Genomic DNA, 13,428 nt, shown 5'->3' on the forward strand with positions numbered 1-13,428 from the left:
AATCCCTGAAATCCAAGGACATGTGGCATCCCTAGCCAGCCCTGCCCCCAGTGCCAGCACTCCACCTATGCTTCATCACCCTGCAAGTCAACCACATAAACTGTTCCTATTTGGGTTGCTGCCCCTAATACCCTACTGCCCTAGTAGGCAACGACCCAGCCAACCAACTCTGCCTTATGTGGTTGAGGCTGCTTGTCCTTTGTGCTTGGCACGCAGCAGGGAAGATGTGGAGGAGGAAGGGAAAGGCAGCCAGAACAGCTGTTTATCTCCCCTCTGATTCCTGTCAGCAGCAGGAGGAGGTGAAGAGCAATGACCTGGGTGTCACTAACACCACCATCACCTCTTGCATCACTAACCACAATGAAAGCATTTCCCCAGCAGTAGCAAAAGCAGCAGCCACTGCCTCATGTGTCTCCCAGTGTGGCATCAGCAGGAGCTTGCACCATGGAGCTCTCCTGCACGCGCCTCTTTTTCTTGATGCTGCTTGGTTTGTGGTGGCCAGGTTTGGCATGGCATCGGGTGGGAGCAGCTCAGGTTCGGGAGCACTACATAGCCGCAGAGACTACCAGCTGGAGCTACAGACCCCAGTCCAAAGAACAGTCCAGGTAAGTGCGGGAAGATGTGGAGGTAACCAGCCCCCTCCTGGGCTGAAAGGGACTTGAGGCTCCTGAGGAGTTTGTGCCCAGCTGGGCTTAGGGACTGATCCAGCTTATGGAAGTTAAGAGTCTTTGCATTGACTCCAGTTGGATGAAGCCCTTAATTCAGTTCAATGCTATCAGCTGTTTTATTCACACAATGTAATTTTTTGAGCAGTTTTTATTGATGCCATTTTGACAAAGGCAAACTTGGGCTCACTCCCACATCCTCTGTACCCCCAAAACGCTCACTGGGGTCAGTCCTACATTGAGGATTTTTGCATGAGTCTCTCTAGATTTGGTGTTTTCTCACAGCCTCAGCTCCTGCAGCTAGGTGAAAACATCAGAATCTCAGCTTTCATTTCAACAATTAAAAAAAAGTTTCTGGCCCCCACAGTTGTGTAGAAAAGCTCAAAGGCCACAAGGCAAATAAAAAAACCTCTCAACATTATCATCTGTTTAAAATCTCATCATTTGGGGGGAAATTTGGAGTTCTTTTTATTTGCTTTTTGGTCACACACTTCACAATTTCAAGTTTTCTCTGCAACCACTAGAAATGTGCTGTTTTGTGTGTTTTTTTTTTTTTAAAGCTGAGATTCTCATGCAAATTTTTGATTCAAGTGACTAAAACAACATCAAATATCACAGAACTAACCCCAAAAAAATCACCAGAGTTGGCAATACTACATCTATTTTTAAATAAGAAAAGGTCCTTACAAAAAACACGATTGATTTTTAAAAATGTAAATGAATAATCTAGTTTACTTTCCTTATGGTTGCTTACTAAGTACATTTCTTCAGCTGGGGTGATGAATACACAATAATCAGTTTCACTTTCAGGTTCCCATGGCAGCATTGACAATTTTTTTGTGATTAGTATTTTGATTTTTTTTTTTTTTTGTGATTTAAAAAAAAAAACCAATGAAAAGTACCAAAAGGTAAATGACTTTCAGCTCATATATGCTGCAGAATACTGGAGGCTTCATGGGCTCTAACAGAATTATGCAATTTTACAACTCTTCAAAGCTGCAAGAACAGACCATACAAAACCAGACAGTACTAGATAGGCATAACACATTAGGGTGGAGGTTACAGTAATAATATAGGAGACCTATGTGAATAGGGAGAGGAGGGAAGGACCCAGGAGGGAAAAGGTGGAGGAGTTAGGTGGAATGGAAGTCTGACATTCTTTGAGCAGTCTGAATGTTTTTTATTCAAATGTATCTAGAAAGAGGGCCCAAAACTTCTTTGAATGCATTTAATTGATCTCTAAAGTGATAATCTATTCTTTTATTGGCTGTTAACTCAGAAAGAAGTTGTTCCAATAAAAGATGTTATCTCACCCACCTTGTCTCTCTCATATCCTGGGACGAACATGGCTACAACAACACTAAAAACAACTCGGGTCTGAATTGGTGACTGCTCTATTTTTGGCATAAGCTTACTCTTCCATTTTGTTTAAAAAAAAATCTCATGTTTTTGAACATTTGAGGCTGGCAGTACTGTATATGATATAACCAGGTGTAATTTTTCAGTGCCCCCTGCCCTCCAAACATACACCGTTTGGGCTTGCATTCACATGTCCATGACGTTTCCAAGCTGCTCTTTGGTTTCCTTTGTGCTACGTGGATGTCTCCCACTCATCTCTGTATAGAAACCAAGCTGGCTAGAGGTTTGGCTCTGTTTACACATGCTGCTCAAAGCTTATTTCTGGCTGTATGTTATTGCTAATCCTGGCAGAAACGTTTCAGATTTTTGATATTTCAATTAAATATTTTCATGAAAAAATGTCAGGTTTTTTTAATGATTCTATTCCTTTTGTAATAACTTCCTTCTTCCTATGGAACATGCCTGATCGACCCTGGGACATCTAATATCATTAGATGAGGTCACATATCACCTTTGTGAGGACAAACTGTTGCAGGGGAAAACTGCAGTGAGCTCCATAGATCAGAGCCGTCTCTTGCTGAAGTCAATGACAAAATTCCTGTTAACTCAGGAGGCCCAATTCTGCTCCCCATGGAGTAGAAACCTGTGGCATTTCTGCCTGATTCTTTCCTTGCTGGGAGAGTGATTTAGAGTAATCCACAGCCTTTCCGGGAAGCAGATCTGCTCTGAACTCAGAGGTTGGATCCTGAGCCATCACCATGGGCTGACCTCCCCTTCGTCCAGCTGCCCTGCCTCCCTGTCTGTGCGCTGTCATCAGCTTCCTCCTACCATGCCTGTGCCTTACCTTCCTGAAAGGAAGATAGGAGACTTTGAGGGGGAGTTGTTGCTGCACCCCCACTCCAGTAGCTACCAAGAAATCTACCAATCAGCTAGGGATGCATGACACAAAATGTAGCTGCTCTGCCCCTCCGATCTTCATTTCAGCTCAACACCCATCGTCCAATCGCCATGTGTTCTCTTCCTTTTGCCTGCTTGGGTTCTTCTACAGCACCTAGCATGGGATCATTTGTTCATATACTTTTATGAATCAAAAGGTAAAGACAGTTGCCACATTTCCCAAGAAGCAGTTTCCTGAATGGCTTTGATCCCTGGGCTGCCTTATAAGAGGCCAGTTTGCTCTTTCAAAGGGGAACGAATCACATTTTCTATTTTACCTAAAAGTCACGGCAGTTACAGATAATTGCCACGCTGAATGATTGTGCTGAGATCATTGGAGGTGATCTTGAAACTGAAGCACAGGGATGGGGGATCCAGATTCTGCTCCCAGCTCTGCAATACACATCCTGTGTGACTTTGGGCAGGTCACTTCAGCTCTCTGGGTTCCTATTTCCCCAACTGTGAAGTGAGGAAACTAATACCAACCTCACAGTAGAGCCGAAAGGAGCTACAGCATAGCAAAACGTGGTTTGTTACATTATTAAACAGTATCACAATAGTGTCTAGAAGCCCCAGCTGCGATCGGGGCTCTATTGTGCTAAGTGCTGAATAAAGATGTAATAAGAGAGTCCCTGTCCAAAGAGCTTACACTCTAAATGGACACAGGGTGGGAGGGGAAACAGATGAAATGATTTACCCAAGTGACAGAGCCAGGAATAGAAGCCAGGTCTCCAGAGGCCCACTCTAGTGCCCACTCCACTGGACCACACTACATAGCTAAGAAGCTTTACATTTAATTTATTTTTTTAATACTTCCTATTGCAGATTAGACAATTCAGAGCCTGTGTTTAAGAAAATTGCCTATAGAGAGTATGAAGCAGATTTTCAGAAAGCAAAACCAAGAGATACTTTCTCAGGTAAGCAGAAAATAACCTTCAAAGCCAATGTCTTCTACGTGCAGGAAAATGTGCCTGTATTTGTATACCCATCACTAGCATGTACTGCAAGCCAAGCAAATAGAGAGAGAATTTAGGTGGCTCTTCTCTATAGCACAGGAGCCAAAAGCCCAATCTCTTAAAAATATTGGCCTTCGTTACCAGTATTGATTAAATTGGAGAGGGTTCAAAGAAGAGCCACAAGAATGACTACAGGGTTAGAAAACATGCTGTAGAGTGATTGAGTTCTCAGAGTCTATCTATTTAGCGTAACAACGAGAAGGTTAAGGGGTCACTTAATTACAGTTTATAAATATCTACATGGGGTACAAATATTTAATAATGGGCTCTTCAATCTAGCAGAGAAAGGTATAACAAGATCCAATGGTTGAAAGTTGCAGTTAGACAAATTCAGACTGGAAATAAGCTGTCCATTTTTGACAGTGAGAATAATTAGCCATTGGACCAATTTACCGAGGGTTGTGCTGGGTTCTCCATCACTGGCCATTTTTAAATCAAGATTGGGTGCTTTTCTGAAAGATCTGCTCTAGGAATTATTTTGGAGAAGTTCTATGGCTTGTGTTGTACAGGAGGTGAGACTAGATCAGCGGTTCTCAAACTGTGGGTTGGGACCCCAAAGTGGGTCATGACCCTGTTTTAATGGGGTCGCCATGGGCCGGCATTAGCCTTGCTGGGGCCCAGGACCGAAGCTCAAGGGCTTCAGCCCTGAGTGTGTGGGGAGGCCCTCAGGTAACAGGCCCCCGCCTGGGGCTGAAGCCCTTGGGATTCAGCTTTGTGCCCCCCCCCTGCCCCAAGAGAGGGAGGGCTCTGGCTTTGGCCCCCCGCCCAGGGCAGCGGGGCTTGGGCGGGCTCAGGCTTTGGTCCCCCCCCCCCCCCTCCTGGGGTCATGTAGCAATTTTTGTTGTCAGAAGGGGGTTGCAGTGCAATGAAGTTTGAGAACCCCTGGATTAGCTGATGACAATGGTTCCTCCTGGCCTTGGAATTTATGGATCAAAAGTGACTAGTAATTGGAGTGTTCCCATTTTTGGGTCACTGATTTGAGATGCCCTAAGAGGGACTGATTTTCTGAGTAGGGCGGCCTCAGCACTTTTTGAAAATCAGGCCCCTTTACAGTATTTCAAACTGGGCACCCAAAATCCCTAGCCACCTTTGAAAATATAAGTCATTGACTGTTTGCAGCTTCACAACCAGGAGATTTCCACTGTCTTCCTTATTCTGTTTCTCCAATATACTGTTATGATCATACTGTTGCAGAATGATCCTTCTGTGGGATCATTCGTGCTCCTGGAAGGTCATCTGTGTGATGGGTCTGTATTGGTGCCATTACTGGCCAGAATACAGGCGTACACTACTGCAGCATTTGCAGAATATATGGGCACCAATTTTTTGAGGGCGGTTTCTATATTTCCAGAACTTGAAAAAAAATTGGATGTTGCTCCCTTCACTTGTACTGCTATCGATCTCCCCACGTGTAGCGCTGTGCAAAACAGTGACACTGATCACACTCAGTCCTCTGTGTGACACCATTTACCGTCCCCTGCCTGGGCTCATGATGGATCAGTGCACAGCTGCAGAGTCTCCCCCCTTACTACTCCCCATTATGGATTCCACCACTCCTCCTGGAAGAGATCTAAGGTCACCCCGGGGACAGGTTCTGGGGCGTATTAGCAGGTGGGGTGGGTTGCTGTAGGGGGGTAGAAGTGGAGGAGTGGCTTGGTGGGGTCGTTCCCTTTGACTTGGATTTTCAAGCAAGCCTGCATGGGGGACTGCACCCCTGAACCTCCACTATTGATTTTGGATAAGTTCTGGAACACTGGGGAAGTTCCAGAAGACTGGAAGAAATTTTATGCTGGTATTTAAGGAGCATAAATGGGATGACCAGATTGCTGGCATCCAGTTGCTGTGATCCAACCTGCAGGGTGGAGTTTGTGATTAGATCCCTCCTGGGTTGACACTGTAGTCTCTGGGAACTCATCCTACCTTCTCCTTTGGAGCCACTGACTCATTTCCTCTCTTTCAATAACAGAGCAGGAAAGGAAGTGAGTAATTGGCTGGTCGCTCGTTAGACAGGACCCGTTGTTACCAAGTGGGGAGCAACGCGCTCGCTCTGTAAAGCAGTTTGTAACATTGCAGGAAGGAATGTCACAGATCTGGTTGGGCACCCCCTGCTGGCCACCCACTAGACTGCTGTGAGGGGAATCCAAGCCTCTGGGACCTGAAGACAGTCTAGCCCCTGCCCCGATCTTGGAGTCCCCAGACACGCACTCAGGGTGCAGACTTTCTATCTGGCACCTCCTTATGAGAGCTGGAACCCACTCTTGAGCTGCCGAGCCCCTGGGCACAACGGGGACACTTCAGACTCCATTGTACTCAAATACACCCTCTCCCTACACTCCACTCCAAGGTGAAAAGCTTCTGGTTTATAGATTAACAGGAGGTATGTGATAATTATGAAGCAGATAACGCATTCTCACGCTTTGCACAGAGCCTAGCACAATTGCTCCTTTACTTAATCACATAAACCACAAGACAATACAGATCATATAGAACACAAGAACCATCCTAATCACAATGCACCTCACTAGCTCACGCTTCCCTTGGGAGTCCTTGGAGGGACACCTGTGTCCAGGAAGGTAGGCAGGCAGGGTTTCCCCTGCCTCATGCAGGCTGTTACATGTTGGGTGGCTTACCCCACATGGAGTTTCCTTCCCCCAGCCCCTGTGACCTTGCTCTCTCCTGCACAGTGCTTCCCCTTCCTCTGTGGCTCTCTGCATTGATATACCCCCTTCCAATACTTGGCTTCCTTTGTTCTATCTTTTGGTAACTGTTCCTTGTTCCATAAAAGCCCTCCCCTCAGATAGGATGGGTAAAACTGGCTTTTCCCTAGGATGCAGTCATTGGGTGGAGTCAGGTGCTACATATTTACAGGTAAATGTCTAGTTTAAAAAAAAACCCACCTTTGCAAGGGCTTGATCCATTTTTGGATTAATGTCAATGGAAAAAATCCTTTTGTCTTCAGTGGAAGATGCCTCAAGCCATCACTACAATACCTTTCTTACCAACCCCATTTCCACAGCATGCGTTCTGTGACTGAAGGATCTTTTTTCCCCTGATTGTGGGTATGTCTACACTGCACTGCGAAGTGTGATACCAGCTCAGGTAGGCATACCCATGTTAGCTTAATCTAGCTAACATGGCTAAAAGTAGCAAAGAAGATGCAGGAGGATGGGCTTCAGTGTGGGTTCCTCCTAGGTATGTACTTACATTGTTAGCCTGAACCTGGGTCTGCGCTAGTGCATCTTTTCTGATATTCTTAGCCGTGCTACCTACACTAAAGCTAGCATGGGAATGCCTTGCCGAGCTGCAACTGCATGACCCACTGCAGTGGAGACAAACCTTGTGTTGTAAAGGCTGTTGCTCTGGATATCACATTAAACACTCCCTAAGACTTCTGTCTGCTTTCCTAAAACTATGCTAGTACGGGTGACTAATTTGTAAGGGGAGAAATCCCCTCCCCAACCTTTAAGCTGTCTGTTCACTAAACTTTCCATAGCCAGGAAACAGCCTTCTCGCTTCATGTGCAGAATTTTCCTATGAATTTCAGTGTCCTTTGCTGAATATATAATTCACAACCTTATTTACATTGGGCCACATCTGTTACATCCTTGTGTGCCTTTCTACCATCCAGGTATTTCACAGCTAAATCACTGGACAGGATTAATCCTCATTGCACTGGCATTAAATCCTCCGATTTATTTTGTGCAACTTGTCCTTTAACAGGAGTTCACTCTCCCACTCAGGAGAAGGTGACTCTCTCCCTTTCACTAAGATGCACCATTTGATGCTCATTATCTCTCTTTATTTTTAATGCTGAATTTCTGCAGGTCTTCTGGGACCAACTCTGCGTGCTGAAGTGGGAGACACTTTAGTAGTTCACTTTAAGAACATGGCCAACAAACCGCTGAGCATTCACCCACAGGGCATAGCTTACAACAAACGGTCAGAAGGTATGTGCTGTAAAATGCCATCTATTCTTTTTTTCTACTCAAGACTAGATAATCTTAGATAGAGAAGGGCCTAAAATCAAGTCCAGGGTATGGACACCATCGACCTTTGATCTTTGGATCTGAATCTACATTTTGTGGCCCAACCTCATCTATTATTACATCAACCATGTGACAGCCCTGTTGTCTGAGATGTGTATACTGCTGAATGACTCGTCACTTATGCTGGTGACATAGCTGTTTTGCCAAAGCTGAGAATCTGGAGAATAAAAGTAACTGGTCAGTTAAAATACCCACCCTGAAGAAAGGGAGGAGGGAAGTTGTCAGCTGCTGCAGGCTGACACAAACTGACTGGCCTGGTCTACTCCTAAAATTTAGTTTGAGCTAGCTACATCGCTTGGGGCTGTGAAAACTTTCACGCTCTGTACAAACAGTTAGATCTACCTAATCCCCGCTGTAGATGCAGCTAGGGCAATGGAAGAATTAATCCGTCGACCTAGTTACTGCCTCTCAGAAGGGTGGACTAACAATCTTAATGGAAATCCCCTCATGTCAATAAGGAAGCGTTTCACTTCAGCAGTACAGCAGCAGCACCGTAGCTGTGCTGCTCCAATGCAGATGTATCCAGAAGAGAGTCGGGGCAGCAAGCAGGATGTAATTTGGTCCCCAAGAAAACATGGGCTCCAAGGCTACCTAGGGGCTTGAGGGGAATGCCTAGTGTAGGTAAGACAGTATGTGTATAGGTCTCTTATTTTCAATCCATCTCTGAGTGCTGTGCACCTTTTGGCAAACAAATCATACTTTTGTTTTGAAGAGGCTGCTTCTGTGTCACTGCGTACTACCACTGATCACAGGCTCCTAATGAGAAACTCTTGCAGGTGCCACGCCATTGGGCTTGCTAGATATCATGGTTGGCAACCAGGGAGGTGTGATCCAGAGACCAAATCGAGGAGTGGTTGGATCAGGGGATCTCACCCCAAAAAGAAGTGGAGGCACAGCCCTGCCACTTGAAAGAGATGCAGTCGGGGGACTGGAACAGGGTCTCAGAAGGGGTGGTCTACCCAGGGACTATGACAAAGGGTACTTGGTATCTCCCAGTAGGAGCTCAGCTTCTTGCAAGATCTGGCCTTTGGCTGTCAGTTCTTAGAGGCGTGGTACTTATATATCCTGCTGGTTTCCTAGAATGCCATAGAGACCAAATCACACTTGAGTAAAGCTATCAGTTTAAGACAGTGCCACTCTATCCTGCCAAATTATTTATCAACATCCATTAATAAAATTAAGGATGGAATCCAATTTGATGTTAACTTCTTCTAACTGGCACTCAATCAGCTTGATTGCATAGAGCTGCAAGTGCAACAAGGGGGTAGAAAATAGAGTGGTGAGGGAGGAAATGCTCAGAAAATCCCCCTAAGACTGATGTTATGTGACCTTTGAATCCAGTCTGTGGCTGTTTGTGCACTAAATGAACTGCACGACATTGTCCTGCCTCCTCACATGCTGTTTACTCCAGATACCTACAGTGTTTTCAGAAAGCACCTTATCCTAAAGATTGGGAACTATCCTCCCATACAGTAAATGTTTAAATGTATGTGTTAAAGAAAATGTATTTGTCTTCTTTCAGTTCTCATGCAGTAGTGTAGACATCAAGGCGTTAGAGTTCAAGGCATTTGCCACCATTGGTAATGGGTTATTTATTACTTAATATGTGCCCAATTTGCACTTTGTGTCTCATTTTCACCAGTGCAAAGTGAATGTAAAGCACTTCCACATCAGAATGGTAGCATTTTACACTCCCTATGCACTGGTGTCAATGACTGCAAGTGGGCTGTCAGCTTGCAAATATTTAATTGCATTAGGGTTGATATCAGAGGTGGTTGAAATGTTTTGAATCTTGAAACAATATCTGGAAAAATGTTCTCCCTTTTCAGCAACTCTCAAGGCGGTTGGGATTTTTTCCAGATTTTGAAATTTTGTTGAAATTTCAAATTGTGTGAATACATTTTTTGCAAAAACGTCCGAGATTCCCCCCCCCCCCGCCACACACACACACACCAGTTCTAGATCATCTTGTTCTTTGCTATTAATCAGTTTGTCAGGAGAGCTCTCTGAGGTTTTGTTTAATGCCTTGTTCATATTATGGGCCCAAGAGGAGTTTTGCTCTCAGCGGAGTGGGAGCAGAGCCGAGCCCTGTGTTGAGGAACTATCACATGTCACTGAAAATCTCCAGTTCCGTTTGATGATGGTTCAGGTTGATATTTCACTGATTTCTCATCTTATTTGCAGCTAGAATTTTGATAACCTCCATGAAGGCTTCTTGTTAAGTCAAAATTTTTATTGGCTGTAGACAATGCAAACAAATTAAATACATAAATGCAATGTTATCACCATTCAGATTTGTAATGTGCAAAAGTCGGAAGGCTGCAGTAGCTCCTACTGGGCCAGTGTTATGGAGGGAGGCTGGACCAGGATCAGTGGAGAGCTGGCGAATTGGGCAGCTAGTACCTTCTAGATCGCTCCTGAATCCAACCATGGAGAGGCTGAGCAGTTGTACTATGCTCCCCCACCACATCAGCCTGGGTAAATGAAACCGAGTACTGGTCTTGATTCTGCTCTCAAGGACACCAGTGAGGATTGGGAGTAACTCTGTTGAAGTGAATGGAGTTACACCATTGTAAAGCTGGTGCAGGTGAGAGAAGAATCAAGCTCTCTGCGTATGGATGGGAATGATAGTAAAAACCCTGTGCACACGTTCATCAACCTCTCCCTTAATGCCACCTCTACCTCCCTCTCTCGACTTCTACCTACGCAGGTTCCCTGTATGCTGACAGAACATCTTCTTTTGAAAAACTGGATGATGCTGTGCTTCCAGGCCTGGTGTATAAATACACATGGGAGATCACTGCGGAAATTGGGCCTAAAGAAGCCGACCCCCCCTGTCTCACCTATATCTATTACTCACATGAGAACATGGTGATGGACTTTAACTCCGGTCTGATTGGAGCATTGCTTATATGTAAAAAAGGTAACCAAAATACTTTGGGTAGACAAAAGCTATAAAATGTCAGCTGGTCTATTGTTTCAGTGGCCTCGCACATTCGGATAGTGTTGTTTTCTGTTATGGTAACGATAAAAACTAAAAAACATAAAAATCAAGCTTGAAAATTGTATCATAATGTGAGAAGGCATTTCATTTTCCTCTTTCCTTCTCGTGTTTCTGTGCAGGCAGTTTAGAGGAAACTGATTTTTGTTTCCTGTGTCTTTATTTTAGGCCTTAGGGTTACAGTGTTCTGGACTAGCTGTAATGCATACTAGTTTTTTGAATAATTCTAATTGTAGGCAGGGCTGGTAACACCGCCTTATATTGAAGTTGCCTGACATTTCCCATTTTGAGACCCCCAGCTTCAATTGCTTATAACATTGTCAAACTTCAACTGTTCAGGCTGGAATTTACCATTCCAGGTGTCTGCCTCAGATTGAATTCTTTTGGAAAGTTGTAGCCAAAGCTGTTTAACTGTTTCCAAGAACGAGGCTAGGAAAAAACACTTTGTTTTGCCATATTAAAAATGCTCCCTGTCCTGCTGATGTAGCTGATGTGATTGTGTATATGAGTATTTTGGAAATATTTATTTTCCTTCCTTGTGTCAAGCTTCTCCAAATTCATTGATATCTGTCTTAGTCCTGTGTTCAGTGCTTAATTTCTGCCAGGACTGAGCCCCGGCACCTCTGGGCTGAGCAGTTCATAGCCCCGGTACCTCTGGGGTTGCCACATCAGTTATAAAAGTAAAAAAATTGCTTGAGCCCCAGCCCCTCTTTCGTTACAAATTAAGCACTGCCTGGGCGATACAAGTCAATTAATAAACTAGCAATATATTAAAACCAAGTTTGTATTTCTGACATCTCTAATCTCACGGATGAAACAATGAGATGACACTAGGTTTGGGTGGGATGGCAATGCATATGTGTATAAAAAATAAATGCATCTCACCTCTAGGTCACCAGTCCTATTCTCTTCTATTTAGGTTTTTATACTACACTCATCACTGCAGTATCTGCCCATGGCAGTAATGACCAAAAATCCTTACCATGTGAAGGCTGCTTGCTTGTCTGTGTGAAATGATTTGGGGGTCTCAGTCCAGTACCAAGGGGGCAGCTGTCCACATTGGCAGAAACTCAGCTACACCTGGTATTAATCTGGTAGTCCCGGAAGAGAAGACAAGGACTGAATAGGACCTCAAGATGGATCTCCTCTCTAGCTGTCAGAGATGGTCCCTGTGGCACATTACTGGAGTAGTTTAGAGGGAGCATGCACTGATGCTCCCTGTGCTGAACCTGTTCTGTGGATGCTAGAGGCCTTCAGTCTCCAAAGCTGCCAGTCCAGCGCCTTTCCCCAGAACTAAATTCACCTCAAACACATTTTGAAAAAATGTCCCATCTGGCCAGGTGCTGCTGGCACGTGCGGCAAGCTCATGGAATAGATCTGGATGCCTTTTAGTTGATGTGAGCTGTTTTTATTTTTGCCTTCATCTGATACCTCTTGTTTCCTCCCACAGGAAGCCTGAAGGAAGATGGGACACAGAAGCTGTTTGACAGAGAATATGTGTTGATGTTTGCTGTGTTCGATGAAAGCAAAAGCTGGCAAAAATCAACCTCTCTCCTGTACACGATTAATGGTTATGCTAATGGGACATTGCCAGGTACTGTACGTACTCGTGGCGTCCAGCCAGAGTCCACAAACTGTGTATTACTCCTCACTGCAGCATACACTAGTCAGCTGCAGAAAGCAAACAGAAGGAGTAGAGTGGCACAGCCTTGTGTGTGACTGTACGATGAGCATCTGGTTCCACAAGGGAGTATGTGTGCACTCCCAACCACCACCGCTTTCCCCTGCAGTCTGACCTTAGTGCCGAGAGCACATGGCTCCCAAGAGCGTTGCAGTTCGCGCAGAGAGAGAATTAAATCTCTTCTTGCCACCTGCTGGCTAAGGAGTGAGGTTTTTCAAAAGCACCTAAGTGAGTTAGGCACCCAACTCCCATTGACTTTCAATGGGATTTAGACTCCTAATCCACTTAAGTACTTTTGAAAATCCCACCCATGGCCTATACAGTATCCATCCTAGACATGGCCATCAAGATATCAGAGAGACTTTATTGAAAGTGCAGAGGGGTATTCACTTTTGACCTACTAGTGGGAATTAAACATTCTGTAATTCTGGGATGATTCACCTGTGTTCTGAACCCTGCTGTTCTGTTTCAGACCTAGGAGCTTGCACATACGATAACATTAGCTGGCATTTGATAGGAATGAGCTCCAAACCAGAGATTTTCTCCATCCATTTCAATGGGCAAGTCCTGGAACAAAATCGTCACAAGGTCTCGACCGTCAACCTTGTGGGAGGTGCATCGACCACAGCAAACATGACTGTGAGCCAGAAAGGAAGGTGGCTGATATCTTCTCTTGTCCAGAAGCATCTGCAAGGCAAGGGAACATCTGTTCAGGAGGCAGTTG

The 13,428-nt window shown here is 44.8% G+C and overlaps 1 protein-coding gene across 1 annotated transcript in view; it reads left to right on the forward strand.

The window, feature by feature from the left end:
• The first annotated feature begins 444 nt into the window (after nt 1-444).
• LOC135878052 (coagulation factor V-like) overlaps nt 445-13,428 on the forward strand; it is a 65,535-nt gene continuing 52,551 nt past the window's right edge. Inside the window, exons 1-6 of the mRNA XM_065403618.1 lie at nt 445-605; nt 3,786-3,877; nt 7,801-7,923; nt 10,733-10,945; nt 12,474-12,617; nt 13,177-13,398. Coding sequence (XP_065259690.1) covers nt 445-605; nt 3,786-3,877; nt 7,801-7,923; nt 10,733-10,945; nt 12,474-12,617; nt 13,177-13,398 — 955 coding nt within the window. The remainder of the gene's footprint in view (nt 606-3,785; nt 3,878-7,800; nt 7,924-10,732; nt 10,946-12,473; nt 12,618-13,176; nt 13,399-13,428) is intronic.

This window comes from Emys orbicularis, chromosome 1 (genome assembly GCF_028017835.1).
Source record: "Emys orbicularis isolate rEmyOrb1 chromosome 1, rEmyOrb1.hap1, whole genome shotgun sequence".
Lineage (NCBI taxonomy): Eukaryota > Metazoa > Chordata > Testudines > Emydidae > Emys > Emys orbicularis.